Source organism: Martes martes, assembly GCF_963455335.1.
Source record: "Martes martes genome assembly, chromosome: 7".
In the NCBI taxonomy this organism is placed as follows: domain Eukaryota; kingdom Metazoa; phylum Chordata; class Mammalia; order Carnivora; family Mustelidae; genus Martes; species Martes martes.
This window is the reverse complement of record NC_137894.1, coordinates 39014904-39041102: the sequence shown is the minus strand read 5'-3', so window position 1 is coordinate 39041102 and position 26199 is coordinate 39014904. Positions and strand designations below refer to the sequence as shown.

The 26199-nt window shown below is 38.2% G+C and overlaps 1 protein-coding gene across 1 annotated transcript in view; it reads left to right on the top strand.

Moving 5' to 3' along the window:
- Nucleotides 1-26199, top strand: part of ALDH1A2 (aldehyde dehydrogenase 1 family member A2) — a gene marked incomplete at its 5' end in the record, with an annotated part of 93020 nt that overhangs the window by 12870 nt on the left and 53951 nt on the right. Inside the window, one exon of the mRNA XM_080808686.1 lies at nt 26013-26117. Within this exon, the coding sequence (XP_080664812.1) occupies nt 26013-26117 (105 nt within the window). The remainder of the gene's footprint in view (nt 1-26012; nt 26118-26199) is intronic.

Here is a 26199-nt window from a genome sequence, read left to right as displayed (position 1 = left end):
GCTTAATGCCTAGACTAGTTTTCTTCCTAGATTCGAATTTTCATAAAAGCTAATTATCATGATGGTCTTGACACAAAGTATGGTCCACACATCTTTGCGTTTGAATGAATGAGTTAAGGAATATGAGTACTAGAAAAGAAAACTGTCTGATTTCATTTGCATACTTACTGATAGACAAAATGCCAGGACCAGAAAGTGAATTCCAGGTAGAGTGTTTTGAAATGAATAGCTCTCTTCTGAGAGTGAGAGCAACACACACACACACACACACACACACACACTCTTTAGGATGAAAAACTCCCCTCCTTCAGTCCCACTTACCTAGCTTTTCCTTTGAACTAGGACATCTATAGTGTGTATCACAGAGAAGTGAATGAGGCGGCGGACGGGTCCCAGTATGTGCGTACCTTGTATGTGGAGGCATGCAAATACAGATTTGTGGAATTGAGTGAACAGATTATTTGATAACTTACTGAGTACTTTCTTCTATATTGGCTCTGGAGATATGAAAATGCTATGGTGATACTGAGTTAGTTACTTAAATTCCCTGGACATCAGTTTTATTATAAAGTGGTAGGACAGAATAAGATGCTTATTTATGAACCTTTCTACTTATAAAAAGATTGGATTGGAAGAGCTGTAAGGTTTTTTTTGATCCCCACCCCGACTCTTCAGAATTCTTTCATTTCCTGGGCCCAAACCTGGGATTATGAGGATCAGAAGGAAAATACTGAACTTGTTTGTACGTCTTCCTTGCAGCCCTTCTGGGACCCCAAATTTTTGGTCGAAGCTGTGTTTCAAGTATTTTCCCAAGGATGTCCTTATAATTACCGGAGAGCCGTCCACAGAAATCTGTTAATGATTCTTTTTCCGTGAATGAGTGATTTAACCATGTCCTAAAGATCCACCAGAAATAGAAAATGTATTTGTTAAAGACTTACAGTACTAGAAATTTTAGAGCAGTGACTCCCAAGAGAATTCCTTCTTTAAATGGTAGGGAACGTGGATGTTGCACCCCGGTCATGGTGGTAGAAATAAAAGATTTGTTGGCATTTTTCCTCCGACCCACCTCGGCAGGTTTTCTGTCAACCATGCTGGGTTGGGCAAACTCCGTGGCAAGGATGCTTGTCTGGGGCCTTCGGCTTTTCGCTTGAGTCTAATAGAGACTTAGCGCTTTGCAGGTCAGTGCCACTGCTATTTGTCTCTGACCTAAGAGATCTGGAGTTCTTCACATCAAAACCACATCTTGCTGAGCAGAGATCAAACGTAGGAAGGTAAGGATTCTGCCAGTGATTTATCATGCCAGGGAGAGCAATCAGGCCATATGGGGCCGCTGCAAATGAAGTTGACATTCCGGCAGTTTCTCATATAAGGTCTCACATGTAGTTATGGCTAGTTTTTCTTGTAGAGGAATTCCGGGTCAAGTGGCAGCTTTCAGTGGTGTTTCTTAGCCAGACTTCCCTTGAGCATGAGGTTATTTCAAAATCAAGTCCTCGCAAGATTTTTCTAATATTTTGTTTAAATGGCAAATAGGGATTTCTTGCTCAGTCAGTTGCTGGTTCATTTGAGCTTTTCATCTGATGTCTCCTTTCCTTTCCCCTTTGTGGAGAAGGTGTCTTTTTTAAAAAGAAAGAAAAAAAAAACCGAAAAATTAAGGTGATTTGAGGTTTGCCAAAAAACTTTTCTTTCTAGATATTAGATGTGACTTTAGGGTAATGAAATTGACTGTGTTGGGTATGCACAATTAGACTTATTAGTTCATCATCACATTTTATTAACTCAGGGGTTTTAGGAATGAACTGTTGTAAATATTGCTATCCAGTTCCTGGGGTAGAAGAAGGTATCACACAGACCTTTTTGCATATGTGTAATGGTGGAGAGGGAGGAAGAATTTAATCATTTACAACACAGACAGAATTATGTTTGAAAGCATTTGCTAACGTTTGAGTCAAGGGCAATAATTTTAATTTTAATTAAAAGAAAAAGTCCAATAATCCCTCTCTTCATCTAACTATATCAACAGATACATGAAAATGATCGTGCTATATAAAATTCAGCTTGCTTTTTGTTTACTGTCACAAGTAAATGTTTAGTCTCCTGTGGAGAAATCACTCATTTATTGTTTCAAAGGCCTTTTCAATGTTAGGATATGCACTGGGGTATTTCAGCCTCTCTTTACACAGGATGTTTGCTTTGTAACATAAATGAAAGATGATATTGACATTTAAATGTAGTAGTTCATGACATGAAGTTCTAATTCAACCAAAGATACCAGTTGTCCCTTTTGTGTTTTGCTTTTTTGTAATGAGAAAAATTACCATAAATGAATGGGCTTTGGTGGTTAGAGGTAGGTCTCATTCTGTAGTCAAAGTTCAGTTGATTTCCCGAGGTATCTGTTTATCTGTTCATAAACTGGGGAGTATTATTCTGATTGGCGAAGTACTTCAATTCTGCAAGGAGCAAGTTTAAGTGTAATAATGAAATAATGAAATGGAATTTTTCCCAGTTTCCACTTGGCATTCTTGGAGCGTACACAACATCCATGAAAACCTGGTAGGATTGCCAGATAAAATATACAGTGTTTAGTTAAATTAGAATTTTAGGTAAATAATGAATACTTTTTAAATATAAGAATGCCCCATGATTTGCCAGTGATTTGGGACATACTTACACTGAAATTTAATTGTTTTTCTGAGATTCATATTTTATTGGGCATCTTGTATTTTTTCGTTTGCTGAAACTGGCAAACCTAAACCGTTATGCAAATGACTTGTGATTTTTATCTGTGACCAGCAAATAAACATCACTTTAATGTAAAATTAATTGGCAATAAAAATCAAAGACTCAAGGAATCTTTAAAAATTCTTGCACCAGAATAATGTAGTAGAAAGACTTTTTTCTAAAACCCTAGCAACGCTAGTGAGTAAATAGGGCAACTAGGCCCATTGTAAAGACAGCTTAATCTCCTAAATGAATTGCTCCAACCTTTTAATTCAAAATCATACAAACAAAAACATTGAGATAAGCTGGGTGCTTTTTCAAATGGGGACCCCTGTGGCTTTGAAAATAAACACTTCAGCCTCCTTTCCCCCCAACACCTACACCCACAGTCACTAGCCTTTCTGATGTCTCCCATTTGCAAATGAACAGGCTGAATTCTGAGAAAGACAGAAGACTAATTAAACCTAGGGAAGATAGGCAAAGGAACATTTGTTTCTAAGCAGAAGACAAAAGAAATCATGTTACATTCCGCTTTCTCAAGACTGACAGGAGGGCCTTAAAGCCCTTTGCTGAATCTCCTCTTCTCAGAGTATGTTTCCCACCCCACTGCTCAGACCCTCTCAGGGCTGGGCAACCCGGGTGTGTCTGAACCAGCCTGCATTGCCCTGTCTTCATGGGAGAGTCAGAAGAGGGGAGCAATCAAAAACTCCCTGAGACCGGTTCATATGCTGATTGCCTTCACAGCATCTTTACCTTCTTCCCCCATCTTCTTGCCCTGTTCGATGGTTTGTCAAAGGGGACTCAGTTACTCGCAATGAGAAGAGTAAATGAATGCGTAAACAAGCAAACACAGAACAAGCAGTGACTAGCTTTTTAAGAGCACTAATAAAGTGCCTTGAACTGGTTGTTTACATTCAGAATCTGAATCAGTTAAAAGTTTGAGTACACACTATTGCAGACTTTTCAGTAGTCCAAAAATTCTTACATCCACTGGGTGAGGTGGTTTTATTATCTTATTTTACAGATGAGAAAATTGAGCCACAGAAGGTTTAAAGGGCATACCCAAGTCATACCATCTAGTAATCTTTCTACACATAGGAAGTATACCCATTATATATATATATATGTTATGAGAATAGTGCAGAGGCGGAACTTGATTTTAGGATACTTTTGTCCATTTTTGTGGTTAAACAAGACCAAAAGGAAGGACTTCCTAGTTTGACTGGGTACTAGTCAAACGGTCATTTGATAAAGGACTGGGAAAACTAGACAGTTTTGGTCTGTGGTAGAAATATCTTGCCATGCCCTTTGGAATCCCAAGTCAAATGGAACTCTAGGTCTTCCCTGATCTGAATCACAGGTCCCTGGAATTACCCTGGAGCCCTTTAATCTGAACCGTCCAGGCAGCCTTCTTCAGGAAAAGAGGCCAGCCTCCCCCACCGCTTACCGTACCTCCCAGTTCGTTCAGATCTAGCCTTGTCCCCTGAGGCTGCCCAAACTGAACTGTCCTCTGGGAACATGACTAATGAATGACCTTTTGTCTCTGGACTCTCATCAGTGTCCTTTCACTTTCAGAAACAGACCTTGAGGTTAGATGGATACAGGAAAAGCCGGGTGGATCTTCGCTACCTAGAATTGCTGAGGTCCTAACTTCCTCCTGTTTATAACACTAACAAAAGTCGTGTAATCATTGCACATTAGTGTAATGGGCTGTGCATACAACCTTCATTTTCAAGCACTCTGACACAATCACTTTGGATTAATAGTTTAAAGCTGTTTTTAAATGTTGCCTCTCATTTCTCCGTTCTTTTGATCTTGTGCTGTCTGCATACTCAGAAAGTCTAGTTTGCAGTCTTTTCTAGTGAAGAATTTTCCCTATTCCTGCCTTTCACTCTAAAACTCAGGATAAGTGGGGTTAGAAGCATACAATATTGGGACCATTATTTGAAATAGTTAATTGACTTAAAGTTAGAATTGATAAGTTAGTCCTTGTCAAAGCAAGCTTTGTAAACCATGCTTTTGCCAGTAAGAGATTACACCTATTGAACTGAGGCCGTGTCTCTATAATATCAAAACCCCGACTTTAAAGTGAAAAACGTAATCAATCATCTAGGTGTTTTCCTCTCCAGTGCCATTTGGGTGTTTTTTCACTTTTTAGCCAGATGTTTTGGCGTGAAGCAAAGCAAATAATAGAAGTCAACAGAATCACTTTTGCTCTAACTACCTGGTTCGTTCAACAGAAGGCTTCTCTCACATAAACGATCTGAGCATTGGCTTCATTCTTTTACTTACATAGGTAGCCTCTTAATTAGAAGTAAAATAAGATGGGGATTTTTTTTCATCAGAGTTAAAAATAACCTTTTTGCCTTTGGTTATAGTATGCAAAGGCTACCAGCTTCGCAGAGTAGTGCACTGAGGTGAGCGTCAGTATAATTCTGGATTACAAGAGAAATTTAATTCTGTACAGTTAAATGGTAGTGCCGTGTGATCTGTGTCGCCCGCAGCTCCCTTTCAGTTAGAGTACATCAGTAGAAACAATAGAGTAGTCATGTAAAAGGAGATAACGAACATAGGACAAGTCCTTAAATTACTTCTTTGTACTGCTTAATTAAAAGTAATGGAACTTTTTTCTGTAGATAGATCTGTCTGGTTATTGATTTGCTATCTGGTTCTCTCATTTGATGAGCCCAAAGCAGTTTACGTGGCAAGCTGAGTAAAATTCAACTCTCCAAGGCACAATCCACTGCAGGGTTTAATACAAATCATTTGAAGCATTTACTATTAAAAAAAACAAAACATTTTATTACGGAAATAAAACATGGCAGCTTTATGTCAAAGATTCATTGAGGATAGGAAATTATTTACACCTAACTCCTATTAATGCCTGCTGCTTTGGAATTCCATGGGGGTTTCCATTCCCCAATTAGAAAATTCACAGCAGCCTCTCTGAATTGTCACAGCCACTTTGCTGTGGGCTGAAAAGTATGGCAAGCCTGATTTGTCCTTGATTATCTTCCTGCTGCAAAAGTGGCCAAGTGATGTGGCTTGGCTTGCATGGCTGAATTCACCATTTTGAATCTCTATCCAGGTAACTGCTGAGATTTATAAAACAATGTAAAGCCACTTTTAGGTGACTCGGATCCCTGTGGACAGCCAATCTGAATTCCTTGCCCCATCTTCATTTCTTTCCCTGGTAATAGGATTTATTATATCTTTTGAACACCGACTGCTTATTAAGTGCTATGTTAGAGTACAGGGGAAACCAAACGAAGCCAAGAGAGCTTTTTTCCAAGGAACTTAGAGAAGGAAGAAACTTCCATCTTAGTCAGCTAAGCCCTAGGCACACTCACATTTTATCTCACTTAATTGTACAACAGCCCTGCAAGGTAGATGGGCCTTATTTCTGTTCTTACAGAGAAGGGAACAAAGCTCAAAAAGTTTGAGAGAGTATTTAAGAGGGCTCAGGATTGTGTAAGTGGTAAAATGCAGACTGGTCTTTATTTACACGGGGATCTTCCAGCTCCCGTAACACTATTCTGGTTGGTTCTACAAGGAAGATAACGGAGTACATGCAAGATTAATCACCTCAGTCATCAGTGGGTTTCCTTACTTTTCTGCTCTGTTTGACATACGAACACAGCCCTCATAACACTCTGCCACAGTGATTGCATATGTTAAGCAACGTCAGTCTCTACACTTGTCTTGGGGAGAAAAGACTTGCAATTTGCTTTGTTATCCTCATGGTCTCATTTGAAAAAAAAAAAAAAAAAGTATAAACCAGCCTAGTCACCTTGAGTTGGCTTTCAAACAGCCTGTCTTTATGTCCTTATTGTTTCAATCCAGAGGCACAGTGCATACTCCATTCACATTTCAAACCTCCCCACTTGGACCCTGAGATACCTGTTCCTTTCAGATTTGGGAAAGGACACTTCCATTGGGCAGAAGCCTTTGTTACAGTGGAGTATTGTACTTGTTAGAGTTCTGAAACACATTCCGTCAGGAAGGGGATAACATTTCTGAGATGGGGAACTATATAAGGTTTCTTGCCCAGAATCTAGGATGCCATGAAATATTTACAGGGGGAAATTATACTTACAGATATTTCCCCCCAAATGCCTGTGTAGAGGATCCCTAACAAAGTGCCATTATGAATTTTTACTTTAATTCCCTTAGCTGGGCAAAGGAACCATGAGCCAAACAGCTGTGACAATTTTATAAAGACTTTGGCATTTGATGCCCTTTTCTTATTCAGCCTTGGATACCTAGATTCTACAGAGAAAGGAACACATGAAAAAGGAGTCACTTTGATGCAGTGAAATTGTTACCAGCTCCTGAATCAGTCAAGGTTGGTCATTCCCTTTCTCCTCTGCTCATCCAAGACCAACTGTCCTGTGGGAGGTTATTAGGATGGTTTTGAAGGACCCATCCTGGTCCTCAAACATAGCCCTGTGGTGGTAAGAGCACAAAACTGTTCTTTAATAAGCCCAAGAAATAATTTCCTACCTGCAGATCACAGTATTCTGGCTGCTGCCTGTCCTCTGGCAGAAATTCATTGTTCTGTTCCTGGGGTGGCGGGGGGTGGGTACTGCAGAAAATATCCCAGGACCTCATCTCTAAGCAGAATCACATTAGGACTAGAAATCATCACTGCTTCCTGAACACGTTTAGCTTTCAAGAAAGGAAATGAAAAATTATTTTGCTGTCACTTGCATTGATTGTGTTGAAGGAAAAAGGGACTCAAGCAACATTCCTTCTACTGAATAATTGTTAAGAGACATTGTGAACGAAATGCAGTGACGATTGCTCCTGTGACCGGGGCAGCCATCACATCTGCTTCGCGTAGGAGCATCAGCGAAGACTGAATTTAGAGAACGCACTAGGATGGAATCAGGATATGGGGGTTCTAGTCTCTATTCTGCTACTGGCCTGGTGTGTGACCTTGGGCAGGTCAATTGGACTCCTTTTGAGAAGTTTACTTAGTAACATTTCTCATTTGTGTGGATTATATCCTAGACCCCTTCCAGCTCTGTGGATCTGTCTCTTCCTAACCCAGGCAACCTCCATTCACTATGTTTAGGCCAAGAAAAAGATACTCATTCACTATTGCATTTTTAAAATTGTGCTTTTAATAAGATTTGGCTGCTAAAGTAATGATGGTGGCATACCGCATAGTTTCACAAGACACTAAAACCAGTGCTTTGGGGGAGGTGGGCGGTTTCCAGCTGTGCTCGGTGTTGACCTTGCATAAGTTGTAAAATGTCTGTTGTATAACTCTTTTCCACCTGAATTTCCCTTTTTCAGAATGGTGTCTTTCTAGTACATCAGTTGCACGGTCAAGTACTAGACATAATTGGAAAAGGAGACCACCGTTTCTGAACGCAGAGGATGGACTGTGCCATGGGCACAGATACGTTGTTGAAATGGTTCTAGAAACATCAGCATATGCTTGGAGGAGGAGCGAGACAAGGCTGTGGTGTCACAGAACTTCCTGTAAACTCCTCTTGAGCGCCCACTGGTGGCCATGCATGTCGGATACCCAGTACCTCAGAAGAACCGTGTCACTAGAACTTGTAAACCATTAGGGCAGACATCTTCCATTCAGGTGGCAGTAGCTTTCTAACATGCCATGTTGAAAGTATTTAGAAGTTCAACTGGAAGATACTGTGATCGATTATCAACATCTGTCAAGGGGCTGGACAGAAGACTTTATCATAAGTGCCCTAGGTTAGCCTGTCTTCAGTGACCAGGAATGAGACTGTCATAGACACGGACGCTGAGGGCTTAGAGACCTGGGAGACTTGCTGGACAGTTAGTGTGAAACTGAGAGCAGAACACTAGCACTCTACCTCTGCCTCCTTCTTTTGCTGCAGGAGAAAATAAGACTGTTAAAGTGATGTCCCTTACAAGGAAGCCCCTTGGCTTAATTAGTTTGAGTAACCAACCACATTACATAATCGGTAATGGTCAGGTGAGGACCCTTTGCAGTTGAGATCACTCAGGAGAGCTCAAGTGTCCTTATCCAGGGTGCCAGAGAAAGGGGTTCCTTGTGAACCACCTTTCTCCTAAAGAGGTTTCACAAGGTCCTGTGGCTCTGCGGTCTTTTTAGGGGAGTAAATAACTCCATTATCTCGGTGTAGCAGTGTCTACCCAGAACCATGTGCTGGTGAAAACTGATTGTCATAGCCTCAATCCAGACAAGAAGGAAGCATGTAGTATTAGTGGGATAGTACTCAGTGCCGAGCGGGAGCCTGATTCTCTGGATGGATGAAAATGGTTCTGTGAGTCCAAGGATCTGGCTCCTGGAATTAAAACACACACGGTTTTGGTTTTTGTGAAAGAAAGCATTTGCTTCTCGGGTAATACAAATAAGTCTAAACATTTATTGAGCAACTACCATTTCACTGTTCCCTTTCTAGGTCCTGGAGATACAAAAACAAAGATGACTTAGTGACATGGCGTTTGTCCTTAAGGAGCCAACAATCTGGGGGGAGGGGGCATGCATAAAGCGTGACAGGACACTACGATACACAGGCAGAAGTCCGAAAGCCAGCAGTTAGCTCTGAAGGGATTTGGGAAGGCTTTCTCAAGTACTTGAACTGAGTTTTTGAAGGATGGCCACAATCCTAATGTGTCAGGTAAAGAAGGGAGGGAAGAACAGCAGGCTCCAAGGTCCTTACTCATAACAATTTCTAGCACGTTTGGTGTGATTTCAGTAGAGGGGGCGTGGGAAGGAACTTTGATCCACAGTTTTATATTCTTGTGCTCCTCAGTTTAGGGCACACTACACGCAAGGTCAGTCTTGTTTCCTCCATAGACACCACTCCACTGTGTATCTAGACACAGACATATCCTTGATGGGAAGCATGGTGTTGTTTTGTCATGAGCTGCGTTTTGCACTTACAGGAATGGTATCCTGCTATGGTTGTTACTCCAGCTTAGATGCTTGGGTGAGAGATGGCCAGAGATGAGACCAGAAAGGCTGGTTGGGACCAGATTATGAAGGAACCGACCTCTTGGGAAGAAACATGCATATTTACTTTGGAACAGCACAGATGTCCCCTGGAAGGTCACACAGCAGCGAAGGAAACTATACCCAGGCACTCGTCAGGGTCCAGGGCTGAGGGCTGAGTCTGACCCACAGGGTGTTAGACTGTGTGGGTTTCGAGTCCCAGTTCCACCACATGCCTAGCCCTAGGCGAGCTCCTAGTATCTCTGAGCTTCAACTTCCTCCTCTATAAAACAGGGATAATGATAATGCCTATCGCATGGGATCGTTTTGAGGATTAAATGAGTTAATACATGGACAGTGTCTAGAACAGTGCCTGGAACATAGTAAGCACTCACATGTTAACTTTTATCATGATTCTCTTGATTGGTTGGGTTTTCGATTCTGACTTGATGGGCAGTGTTTTAATTATATTCTTTCTGTTGCTTTTGGCCTAACTGAACACAGATCTTTAACTTAAAGTTATAGTTTAGCAGAGACAAGGGGTGAGGTTGCGGGGGCGGGGGGGACCAGTAATGTTGAGAGGAATGGAAAAGCTTTGTAGTTAGCATTTAGAGGCCTATGTTCAACTTTTTGCCCTGTAAATTATTTGCAGTATAAATGTGCACTTGTAACCTGAGCCCTCATTTACACATCTGGAAGGAAAATACCTACATCGCAGGTTTGTGACATAGATTAAATGAAATAGTGAAAATGCTCCAGAAACCGTGGGCATCTATCTAGTGATGTTAATATCTGACTTATTCATTGCCTGTGCGTTACGCATGTACTTTGGGCTAAAACAAATTCCTGTTCTAGGTTCTCTCTCTGCTGGTTGTTTTCCTGTTCACCGTGTAGTGAGGCATGTGCAGATGGGCTCTGTTAGCACGGCTCTTGCAGAAGGACTCCCTCACCAGACAGTCCTGCCTTTTCAGCCGTGGGTTCACAGAGCCGGTGCTTTTTCTGATGAAGCCTGGGTCCTGTCCTCCACAAGGATGTTCTCCTGGCTTCTGTCAGGCAGGTGTGGTTCTTTGGTGGGGTTTCTCTAAGGCACACGCATGACTGGTCTAACGTTTCCTAGAGTTGGAATATGAAGTATGTTGTCTTGGAAGCATATTCATAGTGGGTCTTCCGCAAATACTTGTGAATGTAGTTGTGGCAGCCAGTTACTGTGACAGTCTTCCCCTCTACAGGACTACACCCTTATTCCAAGGGCACGCGCTGATTCTTACTTCTTTCTGTCTCCCCCCATTCCCAGCACAGAGCCTTACATGTGGTAGGTGTGGAGCCAATGATCGGAGCTAGAGGAAGAGTTAAGGACTTGAAGGGAGACGGAGAGAAGACGCCGGCTGCTTCTCCTTGACATGCAGCTCTTCTCTGCTGCCTTCTCTTCCCTCTCTCTTCCCAGCTCCCCTCTCCCCATAACCAGTGTCATGACTTACTTCCTAGCCTTACTTCCCCCTTTGAGAAGATAGTACAGGATTTCTTTCGTGTCCTCTCTTCACAAAAATGAAAGGTGACACGTCTTCGTTATAAAGAAATGGCCCCAGCCACTTCTGGAAAAACTCTAGTGGTTAATCAGTTACTTTTAATTTAAATATATATGCTTAATGCTGAATTACACTGTAAAACTCCCAGGCTGATTTATGGTCTCAGTCCACCTTAATTAACATCGATTCGAGGGGAATAGTAAATGGGAATGGCCTTCACAATTGAGGCTGAACAATGAACTCTCTGGGTGTTGTCCAATTTGTAACATGATTTACATGGAAGCAAGCCCTTCCTTTCCCAGGGTTATCCCTTTTTCATCTGGTGCGTGGGACAGGTTATATATAATCCATAGATAGGAACATTTGCTGTCAAATACTTTGGCTGATTTAGAGCTGGGCCACAAAATGGTCACTATTAATAAAGAAGGAGAAAAAAACCTAATCTGAGGCTTTGCAGGGATTCCAGGTTCTCGCTATGTGTCATCGCTTGTCCCGTCTGTGGCGTTTTTACGAAGTGGCCATAATGAAAGTCAGATTAAATGCACAGGATATATACATTTAATCAACAGCCATCGGAGTCTGCGGTGCTGGAAGAGTTATAAGAGCCCTGTGAATGCAAATTTATTGCAAAAGAATCCAAGGGGTGGGGGAATGAACGTCTGCTGAATGGTACTACCTGACACGGGACACCGAAAACCCTTCCAGAGTGAGTGATTTAAGTGTAAGGTTTGGCTTGTAAAGCTGCCAGCTGCTTGGTTTCAAAACTTGAAACATTTCCAAAACATTGGATGAGGCACTTTATATGTGCACTAGAGTAAATACTCTGGTTTTACTGCCAATTTAAATGTGCTCAGTTTACAGTAATGAGCTTGTATAGGCATTACCTTGTTTATAGAAAGTGGAACAGGAAGAAATGAACATTAACCATTACCAGTAGCGATTCCCACTGCCTTCTACCACCACGCTGACGGCAAGAAAAGTTTCTTGTAATTCGGGAATATGTCACAACTGACATTGGTGTGTACTTGGCCTTCATGCCATGTTGCTTCAACAGAGTAACAAATGCTCTAATTCAACATGACTTTGATAAGGCCATTCAGACCAGTTGGCTGTTTCGTACTATTTTTTCCTAAAACAGATGTCAAGAGCCTTCTCAGATATGGGAATCATGGGGCAGTAGGGTAGGTAGGGTTGATTATATATAATTGAGTTTGTTTTAGCCAAGTCTGTTCTCTCCGAGTGAATCTACCATGGGAGTGATTTTTTTTTTCCCTTTAAAAAATTATTCGGGTGTGTTTTGATGTGCTCCATGGAAGCGATGCTCTTTGTTTTTTGGGATGACTGGCACCAGAACCCCTTTGGCCCTCTTGCACTCTTGGGATCCTGAACTGGAGACAGGCAGACATATTTAGCCTGAAAGACATAATTTGCTCAGACTGGAAAAGAAAGAAAATCTAGAAATCTAAGGAGACTCTAGCAGGCAAAATGCCTAGAAGCGAATAGGTGCTTCGTGAAAACTGTCGAGGGAAATAAGGAAAGGGATGCAGGAATGGGAGGGTGTTAGTAGGAAAAGAGCCTGGAAACCCATTTTTTAAGAGACTTACCCTCAAGAGTTCATCTGTGTTTAGACTAGACTTTTTACAACAAAGTTGTCCCTACTGATTGCCTGGGACTCCTTGTCTTTATTTCTGCATTTGTTTGCATGGCTTCTGAGAACCCTTTGGCCCAAGTACACATACTTAGGATAGCAGGATTATGCTACCCAAGAATACCACACTTCCCCTACAGAGTAATCCCTTCTCCACTGTGTGGGCTACTAGCAAAACGCAGATGTTGACCAAAACCACGAACATGATCCGTGTCTGCAAAGAGCAGGATTCTGATGACACGAGTCTGTGGCTCTCACATTGTTCTACCACCGCGGGCTGCGTATGTTTTCTGGCTGGCCTGGCTTTAATGCTTTTTTCTAACTGCATTTTCATGGCAAAAAAAAAGGAAAAGGAAAAAGCAGAGAAAGCTAGTTATCCAGTATTTAATAGTTCAAAATATTGAATACCGGAACGTTCCTAGGAGATGAGCTCTAGCTCTTTCTAGTTTCCCTCTTGGACCCTCTCCTTTTCCCTCTACTTCCCATTTCTCTTTCTCTTTGGTTCCCTTCTCAGTTCATCGTTCCTCAGTAGGAAATCCCTAAGGCTTATTTTTCACAGTCTTTAAATACAACTGTATTTTTAAAAAATATTTGCTTTCTCACACTATTTTTTCAGTATTTTGTTTCCTTATCCTTTCAGAGCCGCCTCTTCCTATTTCCTCTGCCATAGTTTTCGTGCCTTTTAATCACAGCTCTTTCTAAACATTTCAACTTACAACACTTAAAAGAATCTTCTTTCATGTCTCCCTTCTGTCTGTGACTATGACTAGCTTGATGAGTTTCTGACCTATATACCCTGCAGGTCTTCGTGGTTTGGGGGCCCTGCTTGCTGGGAGGCACCCTGCTTCCTCTGAAGACAGTCCTGCAGCAGAGCGTGGGGCTGGGATCCCAGGGCTGCTCGACCCCTGGAGCTGCTGGCCGGGTACACGGACTCCCGGAGGGAAGGAGAGCAGCAGGACTGATTTCTTCCTTCTCTGTCACCCTCCTTAAACCAGGGTATCAGATCATCTTCAAAGAGGAACTGAAGTCAAGGAGGAGGGGCTGATCAGGCCAGCTGAATCGTTTATTAGGGATAGAGTTTCTTTCTTCTACTTTCCGTTCCCTACCCTGGGTCATACTCCCTCATTATTTCTTGTTTTCCTGAAGTGTTCTTCTAACATGTCAGCCCACACCGATATCTCCCTTGTCTCAGGCGAGCTCCTGCCATGGTTATCTCTACCATTCATCTTGGCAATAAATTGTAGAGTACCTTACATAATTTAACTTTTCAGAAAGTAATCTTGTCTTTGAAACATGATTATAAGTTCCAGGACAGCAGAGAGCAAAGTTCATGTCTTCTGTGGGTTTTCAGTAGTACCTACAAACAACTCTGTGTTTAGAACAGGCTTTTTTTTTTTTTTAACATTTAATTTTAGGCACTCGCCACATCCAGTGTGGGGTTTGAACCCACAATCCTGAGATCAAGAGTTGCATGCTCCATTGACTGGGCCTGCCAGGTGCCTCTAGAACAGGCTTAGTAAACATTTAGCAGTTTTTTCCTGTAAAAAATTTCTGCTGAGCTGCTCCTTACTCTCTTAGTTCCAACTCACGCTATTTCTTTTTTCTTCTGTCAAACCTGTTTCTACAGAGGAGGGTTGGAAGGGAGAAAGTTTTGCAGGTCCTTCAGTTTTGTGACATGGTTACATTGCACCTAAGAACCATAACTCTTCTTTAGACTCTTCCTTAGATTATTATTTTTAAATTCACATAATTTAAAGGGTTAATAGTTGCTGCCCAGTGTTTCCACTTCCGGCATTAAAGTAAACTATATACTCTAGCGGAGTCTTCTGTCACAAAGCAACAAGATCTTGCACGAACTAATGTATGTGTATAAATATATGCATTTAAATTTCATTTTCCAATGTTCTATTGATAATATATTGATCTTGTATCCTGACACTTTGCTAAATTATACCTTCAGTGTTTTTTTTTTTTTGTAGATTTCTTAGGAATTCCTATACAGACAGCCATATCTGAAAAACAAGACAATATTACTTTTTCAACCTTTTTTGCTTTTCATTTCTTTTTCTTGCTTTATTACATGGTATAACATGAAATATTATTACAATATGAAATCAAAATTATTAGTACATACATTAATTTTAATGCATTGATTACTTGAAAGAACACTGATCTTAAAATGAATTGGGGGCAGAAGGAAAATGCAAAAGCTGGCTTTTCTATAAAAGCAAATTATAATATCAGCTCTAAGAACAGTAAAGTAGACCTCCATCAAACAGCAGCAGAATATGCATTCTTCTCAACTGCAAATGGTGCATTCACAAAGATAGACCATGTCTAGGCCATAAGACATACTTTAACAAATTTAAAAGAATGGAAATCATATAAAAAATATTCTCAGCCCACAATAGAATTACACCATAAATTAATAACAGAAGATCACTGGAAAATCCCAAAATATTTGGAGATTAAATAACACATTTCTAAATAACACATGCATCAAAGAATAAGTCCCAAGAGAAAAGAAATGAAAATAAAACTAATCAAATTTGTGGAATACGATGAAAACACAATTTAGTGGAAAATTTATAGCATTGTGTTATATATATATAGAAAATAAGAAATAGTCTAAGCTTCTACCTTAGGGAACTAGAAAAAGAAAAGTAACGTAAATCTAAAGCAAGCAGAAGAAAAATAATAAAAAATTATGCCAAAGATCAGGGGAATTGAAAACAGGAAAACATTAGGGAAAATCAATGAAACCATGGGCTGGTTCCTTGAAAAGGTCAATAAAATTGATAAATATCTAGCCTGTCTAACAAAGAGAAAGAGAGAAGACATAAATTACTAATATCAGAAATGAAAGAGGGACCATCATGGACATTAAAAGGATAATAAAGGAATATTGTGAGCAACTGTATGCCCACAAATTTGATAACTAATGAGCCAATTTCTTGAGAGAGGCATTCTACCAAAACTCACACAAGGAGAAATAGATAACTTCAATAGCTATATTTATTAAAGAAATTGAATTTATAGGTTAAAAAAAAAACCCTTCTCACAAAGAAAACTCCAAGCCCAGATACATTTACTGCTGAATTCTTCCAAATGTTTAAGGACAATATAGTACTACTTCTACACAGACTCTCCCAGAACATTGAAGGGAAGAGAATACTTTCCATTTTACTCTTTGAAACCATCATTACTCTGATAGCAATACCAAAGACATTTAAAAAATACAGAGATTCTTAAAATCTCAACACCTGTTAAACTGGCACCCACTCCTCTGAGATACTCATCACTTGTCGCCTGCTGCTCCACAGTCCTTTTAAAAAGAAATTATCCTGATCAAGACTTGGCCCTTTAATGGTCTCAGACTATACTACATGACCTTCTTCTTCCTGGTTTCCTGGACCCAGGAACAGTCATTTAATTTACATCTGGGGGCACTTGAAAAAAAGGTGCTGGAACTAATCAGAAGCTCTTCTTGGGAGGTTGACCTAAATGACACACCACAAAGGAATAGTTGGTGGTGGAAGCTGAGGATGGAAACACCTATTGGCCAACCCTAGATGGGCCCATATAAATTTAAGAAATTGAATTAGTAATTAATAACTTACAAAAAAAGAGAGCACTGGTCCAGATGGTTTCATTGATGATTCACATACCAATTCTCTGCAATCTTTTTTCCAGAAAATGGAAGCAAAAGGAACACCTCCCAACTCATTTTATAATGGTCAGCATTACTCTAGTACCAAAACCAGATAAAGACATTTACAGGAGGGGCACCTGGGTGGCTCAGTGGGTTAAAGCCTCTGCCTTCAGCTCAGGTCATAATCCCAGGGTCCTGGGAACGAGCCCCACATCGGGCTCTCTGCTCAGCGGGGAGCCTGCTTCCTCCTCTCTCTCTGCCTGCCTCTGCCTACTTGTGATCTCTGTCTGTCAAATGAATAAATAAAATCTTAAAAAAAAAAAGACATTTACAGGAAAGAAAAACTACAGACCAGTATCTCTTATTATCATAAATGCAAAAACCCTAAAGAATATTGGCACATAAAATCCAATAATATACACCAAAACAGTGTAGATTTATTCCAGGTACACAAGACTGGTTCAAAATTCAAAAATCATTTAATGCAATTTGTCACATCAACAGGCTAACAAAAAAATCTTATGATAGTATCTATACATTTAGAATTAGCATTTGACAAAACCTAACACCCATTCATGGTGAAAACTCTCAACAAACTAAAAATAAGAGGAATTTCCTCAACTCAGGGATAAACATCTACATAAAACCTATAGCTAACATCATGCCTAATGAGAAATTAGATGCTCTCTGTCTGTGATTGGGAATAAGAAACTCTCTTTTGCCACTCCTTTTCAACATTGTGCTGGAAGTCCTGGCTAATTAGCCCAGAAAAGGAAAGAAAGTGGGAAGGAAGAAATAAAACTGTCTTTGTTCAGAGATGACATGATTGTCTAGGTAGAAAATCCCTAAGAATTTATCAAAAAGAAAACCCAGAACCATAAAAAACCCTTCTGGAACTAATAAATGACTGCAAGATATAAGGTTAATGTAAAAAAGTCATTTGCTTTTCTATATCCCAGCAATGAACAATTGGAATTTGAAATACAAAACACAATACCTTTACATTTCCACAAAAAAGAGAACTACATAAGCATAAGTCTAACAAAATGTGTATAAGATTTTTATAAGGAAAACTCTTGATGAAATTAATCAAAGGAGATCTAAGTAAATGGAAAGATATTCCATGGATTGGAATACTCAGTATTATTAAGATGTCAGTTCTTTCCAATTTGATTTGTAGATTCATGCAGTCCCAATCAAAATCATGATAAGGTATTTTTTCAATATCAACAAACTAATTCTAAGGTTTATAGAGAGAGGTGAAAGACCCAACAATATTGAAGGAGAAGAAAAAAGTTGTAGGACCTATGGTACCCAACTTCAGGGATTTCTGTGAGGCTATAGTAATCAAGACAGTGTGTTGGCAAAAGAATAGACAAATAGATTAATGGAATAGAGTAGAGAGACCAAAAATAAATGCACATAAATATAGTCAACTGATCTTTGACAAAGGAGCAAAGGCAATGATGGACAAAGAATAGTCTTTTTGACAACTGGTACTGGAAAGACTACATATTCACTTGCAAAAAATGAATCTGGACACTGACTTTACACCTTCACGAAAATTAACTCAAAACTGACCATAGACCTAAATGTAATAGAACTTCTAAAAGATAACATAAGAGAAAATATTGATGGCCTGGGGTTTGGCAATGAGTTTTTAGATACAACAAAAGCATGATCCATGAAAATGAAGAACTTTTTTTTTATCTGCTAAGACACTATAAAAGGGAATGAAAAGACAAGCCATAAACTGGGAGAAAATATTTACAAAACACATTATCTGATGAAGGACTTGTATCCAAAACATACAAACAACTCTCAAAGTTCAGCACCAAGAAAACAACTCAAACAATGGGCAAAAGATCTAAGACACCTCAGCAGAGAAGATACACAGACAGCAAATGAGCATATGAAACAATTTTCAGCATCATATGTCATTAGGGAATTTCAAACTAGAACAACAAGATACCACCACGCACACATCAGAGTGGTTAAAATCCAAAAAACCGACAAGACCAAGTGTTGATGAGGATGTGAAGCAACAAGAGCTCTCATTCATTGCAGGTGGGAATGCAAAATGACACACTCCACTTTTGGAAGACAGTTTGACAGTTTCTTACAGATCTAAGAATAATCTTACTACATAATCCAGCAATCACACTCCTAGGCATTTATTCAAATTAGTTGAAACTTCATGTTCATACAAAAACCTGCACATAATGACAATTTTATCCATAACTTCCCCACACTGGAAGAAATCAAAATATCCTTTAAAAGGTAAATAGATAAATTGTGGAATATCCATACAACTGAATATGATCAGCCTTAAAAAAAGTCTAATAAGCCATGACAAAAATATGAAGGAAACTTAAATGCAGATTACAAAGTGAAAAAAAGCTAGTTTGAAAAGGCTACCTGTTATGAGATTCTAATTATGTGACATTCTGGGAAAGGTAAATTGATGGAGACAGTAAAACAAAAAAAAGGAGTTTTTATCAAGGGTTTATTGGAAGAGGATGAGATGAATTGATGGAGTACAGGATTTTAGGGCAGTGAAGAAACTATTGTGTATTATACTGCAGTGATGGATATGTGATACACATTTTTAAAAATCCACAGAAGTATACAACACAATGAGTAAACCCTAATTTAAACTATAGACTTTAGTTAATAAAGTATCAATACCAGTCCATAAACAGTGACAAATGCACCACTCTAAGATATTAAAAAGAATATCAAAAATATCTTTTAGATATTAAAAAGAGAAGAAACTGAGGAGGGGAGCATAGGGATATATGAGACATCTCTGTACTGTATGCTCAGTATTCTACAAATTCAGAATGGTTCTAAATATTAAAGTATTAATTTCTTTTAAGATTTTTAATTTATTTATTTGACAGAGAGAGATCACAAGTAGGCAGAGAGATAGGCAGAGAGAGAGAGAGGAGGAAGCAGGCTCCCCACTGAGCAGAGAGCCCGATGCAGGACTTGATCCCAGGACTCTGAGATCATGACCTGAGCCGAAGGCAGAGGCTTAACCCACTGAGCCACCCAGGTGCCCCAAAGTATTAATTTTTAAAGCCAAAACAACATGTCCAGGCAGATTTGAAAAAGAACAAAGCAAAACTTTTAGAAATAAAAATAGACATTGAAATTACCAGATTAGACCCAGGTAAAAAGAGAACTGGATAACAGAACTGAAGAAATAGCCCAAATGCAACACAAAGAAAAAAGGAGATGAATGGAAATGAAGAAGAATTTTTCAGTAGAAGATCAAGTGAGCAATTAAATTAAGCTACACACATACGTGCAACCTGCATAGTCCCCTATCTAATATACATGTAAACATACGTATTGGAATATAAAGAAATCATTAAAAATGTCTGGAAGCATATTAAGTTTTTAAAAGCAAGTTGTAAAACTCATGCAGATATTATCTTGTTTTATAAAATTATATATATAATATTAATATATGAATATGTATTGGGCCTAGAGATATGAATATGTGAACTTTGGTTGTCTGTGGATGATGAAATTTGAGGTAATTTTTTACTTTCTCTGTTTTTTTGTATAGTTTAACTTGTTTAGAAGAATATATCCCACATTGAGAAACAATAAAGTTATTTTTACATTAAAAGATTTTAAAAGGGGGGAAGGAAAATATAAGTGGTTAATGGACATTGAGGGTCGACTAAAAAGATGTAACACTTGGAGTTCCAGAAAGAGAGAGTAAAGAGAATGATCCTCAAGGAAATGATAATAATGAGTAAGAATATTCCAGAACTTATGAGGCAGAATTTCACAGAAACTATGAGCATAATGCTTAACTATTGAGGTAAAGAAATTGATACTTAGACATATTGTGATGAAACTTTAGAACACCAAGACAAAGACAAGATCTGAAAAGAAAGTAGACAGAAAAGGCAGCTCATAAACAGGAAGTTTTAATCAGAGACTTATAGCAGACTTCTTATAAACACCATTGCAAGATACAAAATATTGGAATAATAAATGTACTCAAAGTATTATGAGAAAATATTTTTATATTTAGAATTGTATAACCTTCCTGGGATGTCTTTTGAAAATGAGGGTGTGATTAAATATATGTTCAGAATTGAGACTTTATTCCCAATAAATCTCGACCAAATGAAATTCTAAGGAATCATGAGAATGAGAACTTAAAAAATAAACTTAAATATAAGAAATTGTTTGCTGTACAGAATAATAATTTTATAACAAATAAACCTCTGGAGGAGAGCAATTAGATTTAGTATTCCAAGGCTATTTTAATTGTTTGGGAAGAATATTAAGATATATATCAACTTTAAACTTCAAGTTGTTAAATATGCATGATAAAATATCATGGGTGACCATTGAAAAAAAATGTACACCTTCCAAACCAATAAAGTGAAGAAATTGAATTGTAAAGCCAACATCAATAGTTTAAAAAAAAAAAAAAAAGAGACACAAGAAAACAGGACATAAAATAAGCAAGACAAACTGAAAGCATCAAGTCCAAATATCACACAGTATATAACACAAAATGCAACTACAATAAATACAGATGTATTAAACTTGCAAGTTAAAAGACAGAGATTTTTATATTGACCAAAATAAAATCTGGGCATACACCAGTTAAAGAGACACAACAAAATAGTAAAGCCATAGTTGAGAGTAAAAGGATGGGGAAAGATCTATCAGAGAAATATTACAGAAATATATAAAAGCTTAGGTAGCTTTACTAATATTAAACAAAATAGTCTATAAGACACAAAGCTTTTTTAGTAATGAAGAGGACCACTTCATATTGATAAATGGTTCTGTTTGACCAGAGGATTTAATAGTTATGCACTTATAGTCACTAATAAAATAACCTAAAATCTATAAAGATAAAAATGATGACCCTAAGGGATATATTGATAAATCTACTACCAAAGCAAGAGATTTCAACACAGCTTTCTAATTATTGTTAAAACAAGCAGATAAAATGTCAATAACAATTAATTTGTCCTGTTACTGGTGATATTAACATTGGTTGCTTGCTAAGTTTCTTCAACATGAAGTACCTGTTTTCCCTTTGTAATTACTAAGTATGTTGAGGGAAGATCCTTTGAGACTACAAAAACATCCAGTCTTTCATTATATTTTTATCCACTGATTTTACCACCCATTGATGATTTTTGCCTCCAGCAATTACTACTGTGGTATTTGACAAATGGTGATTATCTAATTCCATCATTCCTTCACAACTATTAGTGGGAATTCTTTTGTGAACTAGAGCTTTCCTTATCCCCCACTTACATAGTCATTTAAAAATTTCTATAATTATGGGCTCTTGGATGTCTTTTTTCATTCTGTGGGTGAATCCACTGCTATCATTTATTTTGTTGCTTAAATTATCCCAGTATTGGTCATTGGGAGCCCCGTCACGTCAGCTCCTATATCTTTTTGGTATGTTGCCATCAGTTATTGAGTATGTACTTGATTTCCAGCACCACAATATTCCAGGATCATCATCTGTTTTTCCAGCTACAGCCCTGAAATAAACGATTTCTCCAATGATCCCTGGTTGGAGAACACTTTTTTAGAAGAACACTCAAAACTTTTGAAATTACCTAGAGAAGCTGAAAACCTTCAAGTATTGGAGGTATTTGTTAGCCTATGTACCAACAAAGTTATCAGTGCCTGTTTTTAAATGTCATAAGGCTCAGTCTACAAAAAAGAATAACCTAGTAAAAACACCAAATATTTTCGCCTTCAGTGTACCGGGGAGAATAATCATCACATTTACCTTCTGGGTCCAGTGGACTCTTTATGCTTTTTAAATTTAAATTATTTTATGAAAAATTTACATAAGTAAGAGTAAATAGTGAAACCAATAAAATAAGATTTAAACATAGCAAACCAAATTTTTCTTCCATATTTTCCTGGGTGTTTGGAGGTATTGCCCTGAAATGGGCAAGAGCCTTTGAATGTAATTATCTGCTCATCAGCCATGTATGAAATAAGAAATACTCATGTCATAAATACTGATTCCAGATTTTAAACCCACCTCTAATAGGTTATAGATTATTGTTACTTCTAGTTCTATGTAATAGTATTGAAAAGTTTGAGTACTCATAATTTTGTATAAAAGAGGATGGCTATCTTTTTGTTCCATAATTGCAGAATGTTTCCTTTTTTAGTTTTATAAACAGATTGACCAATCCAATGAAATTTTTCATTTCTACATAGTATCTGTTTTTCAGTCACTTTTATATATACACCTATCTTCAGCATTTGTCCATATATGAATCATACAAGTAAATTTTACCTACAAATATCGTAAAAGTTAAAGCAATTGTCACACATGCTTTTGGCAAATCAGGTTCGTCTAGGTTCTTGTTGCAAAATAGTAAAGAATTAACTATCTTATTGAATGACTGAGTTAGAATATCATATTTTCTCTGTGTATTTTTGTTTGCTCTTTGATTCTTGAATTTAAGAAAATTTACTGATTTATCCTAAAGACTCGTAGTCCAAGATTTTGCTTAGTCGACTTCACCCTCATCCGTCGAGTCTCCCATGTGTCTCTCTCTTTGCCTTTGTCTTCTGACTCATGTATAATTGTGAAATACCTTTCTCTGTTAATCTCTTTCTCACCATGGGCTGAGATGAAAATTCCTGAATTCCTGGCTTTCCAATAGAAAGTGAAAAGAATATGACAAAGATGATATTTCCAGACTTTTTGTATGTGGTTTTGAAAGACGCTCCATTCATTTGGACAGCACAATAAAAAAACTGAAGGATGATGAGATAGTTGTGATGTGTTTATTCATTTTTGGACAGTGCCATAATTTTTTGTTTTGTTCTTTTTTAGCATGGTTGGAAATAAATGAGTGATAATGGGATGATTCCTAGGATGATGAAACAGCAAAATATTTCAAGATATAGGGAAAGATCACTAAGGTCATATCATGTATCTTAAATGGATAAGATGATCCATGTACCTAAATGAAAACAGTAAGAGAATGAATCAGTTTCATCTTGTTAAAAAAATAAGTGATTTTTCTCTTTGATCTTTGGAAGACCTCTAAGAATCGAAAAAAGTAATGAAATATCAATTCTTACATCTAGTTAGAACTGCTCGGTACCAAAGTTAAATAAATTGGATTAAAAAGTTTAAGAAGTTTCATTCAAATTGTGAAGAAAGGGAATAGAAATAGTGACAAGACCCCTCTTCCTTAAATCTGACAATGCTCTAGAAACAAAACTGATCTCTTAATTTTTTTCCCTTTGTTTCCTTGGAGATCATATTGTGTTTCAAAGGAGTATGCAGATCTGATGAGCTGGGAACTATTAAGAAGTTTGATAAGCGGAGTGGAAAGACAACTAGACCAGGAGTCCAAAAATTATGCATCTGATTCAGGCTTGGCCACTAACTAGTTGCATTTCTTTGGGCTGGGCAATCCTGCAAACTTTGATGTAGTAGAGAGAGCAGTGGACTGACTCACAGCCACAATGAGAACCTGCTTCCTCAGACTCTTAACCTCCCATTCTCTCAACTTTCCCATCTTCAGTAGAGATAATAAAATACTGTCATTAGGGTTGTTGGAATATTTAATGAACTACGAGAGACTGGAAGACCCTGGGGGCTGGAACTGCTAGTCATCTTTGACTATCTTATGTTTAGAAGTAACTGTTTATTGAATAAATAAATACATTACATTAAGCATGTTTATAAATTGTACACTTAAAATGTTATGAAATTACTAGGTCATTGTGTTTGTGCTTGTTACACATGAATTAAGTACTTAGGCAGATTTAAGTTTTTTCCCACTGTATCTTATAAAGTCTTCAGGGGTCTCCTGGGTGGCTCAGTTTATTGACCACCCGACTCTGATTTCAGCTCAGGTCATCATATCATGGTCCTGGATCTGAGCCCTGCATTAGGCTCCTTGAACAGTGCAAAGTCTGCTTAAGATTCTCCCTCTGCACCGCCCCCCCCCCACTCCTGCTTTCAATAAATAAATAAAATCTTTTTAAAAACCTTCAGGAAAAGAAGGTTCCTTCAATGCAGGCTCATTTTTTTTTTAATCAAATCAACGGAAAATCAAGTTTCAGAATAATCTAGAACTTGGTATTTAAAATTGTAGATATATCCTCATTAGCTTCATCTGTGACTATTGAAATGGTAGGTAGTAACAGATAAGTTTATCATTGTGTTTATTTTATTTTATTTTTTATTTATTTGATAGAGATCACAAGTAGGCAGAGAGGCAGGCAGAGAGAGAGGGGGAAGCAGGCTCCCTGCCGAGCAGAGAGCCCAATGTGGGACTCGATCCCAGGACCCTGAGAGGCTTAGCCCATTGAGCCACACAGGCGCCCCCATTGTGTTTATTTTAAATTGACTGATATCTCATAAGTTTGGAAACTTTCATTGTCAGGCTACAGATTTTATAGGGTAAAATATCTTTGTGTTCTTTGAGCTTTCATAGTCCAAAAATATTTGTTTGGGTTTCTCTTTTTAGTATCAATAAAAATTTTTACATTTTTTTTGCCTGTACTTTCTCTTTTTCTTCACCTCATTTCTTAGAAATCTTCTGAGATATTAACTTGAATAATATTTTAAACTAGTAGTCCCTTTGCCATTTTAATAGAATCTCTCTTTTCTTTTTTAAAATTTTTCTTTTTTTTTAAATTTCTTTTCAGTGTTCCAGAATTCATTGTTTCCATTTCCTTTATAAGGAAACCAATGGTCTAAAGAAATCCATGAGACACACACACTTATGTGTGCTTGTATATAAATGAAATTATTATGTATGGTTATCTGCATGTCTGTCTGTATCCTTTATCATATCCTTCTATAATAATAACCCAATGAATAGAATGTTTCTCTGGAAAAAAAAAAAAGAAAGAAATCTGTGAGAGACCAGTTTGAAAGACCTTTTCCCTTTGCTGAGCTGTGTAGCCTGCCCAGCAAAGGGAAAGCAATCTAACTTGGATCTGCACATGTAACTTGTTTAGCTCACTGATTAGTTTGCTCAGTCATTACTCAATTCAGGATCTGACTATAAATTAAGTGAATGCTTACTTATTCCAGCAGCCTTCAAGTTCCCCTGTGAAGTTACTTACGCCTCTGACCGAGAAACTAGGATCTAAATCTTGATGACTATTCGTTTGTTCTGTGATTTTACTATCCTCAGTGTATTGTGTGTATGTACGGGACACTCTGTCCTTCCATCTTTGTTTGACTCTCTCCCTGGTTGGAGGTTCACTAAAGGTAAGAACTACTTTTCATCTTTGGATAACCTTGAGGTAAAAATAGCGTAGAATAAATTCCTGAATTCCGGGAGATGCTGGGCTGAGTGCTGTTCAAGGATCTCTGGTAATATTTCAAATTCTGTACTTCACTTATAGGCCATTAAACACAGAGAACAAATATTACTATCATGGTACTTCCATAATACTTGGCCGTTGGTTGGCTTCCTACCACCCATCTCACCGATCCCCTTCTTTTGTCTGCCCCCTTAGATTTTTATTAACAACGAGTGGCAGAACTCAGAGAGCGGGAGAGCGTTCCCTGTCTATAATCCAGCCACAGGAGAGCAGGTGTGTGAAGTTCAAGAAGCAGACAAGGTATGTCCTTTTTTAGCAAAATGTTGAAATAATTGCCTTCAGACAATGGAGCACTAAGCTTATGCTCTCCAGACACCAGTAC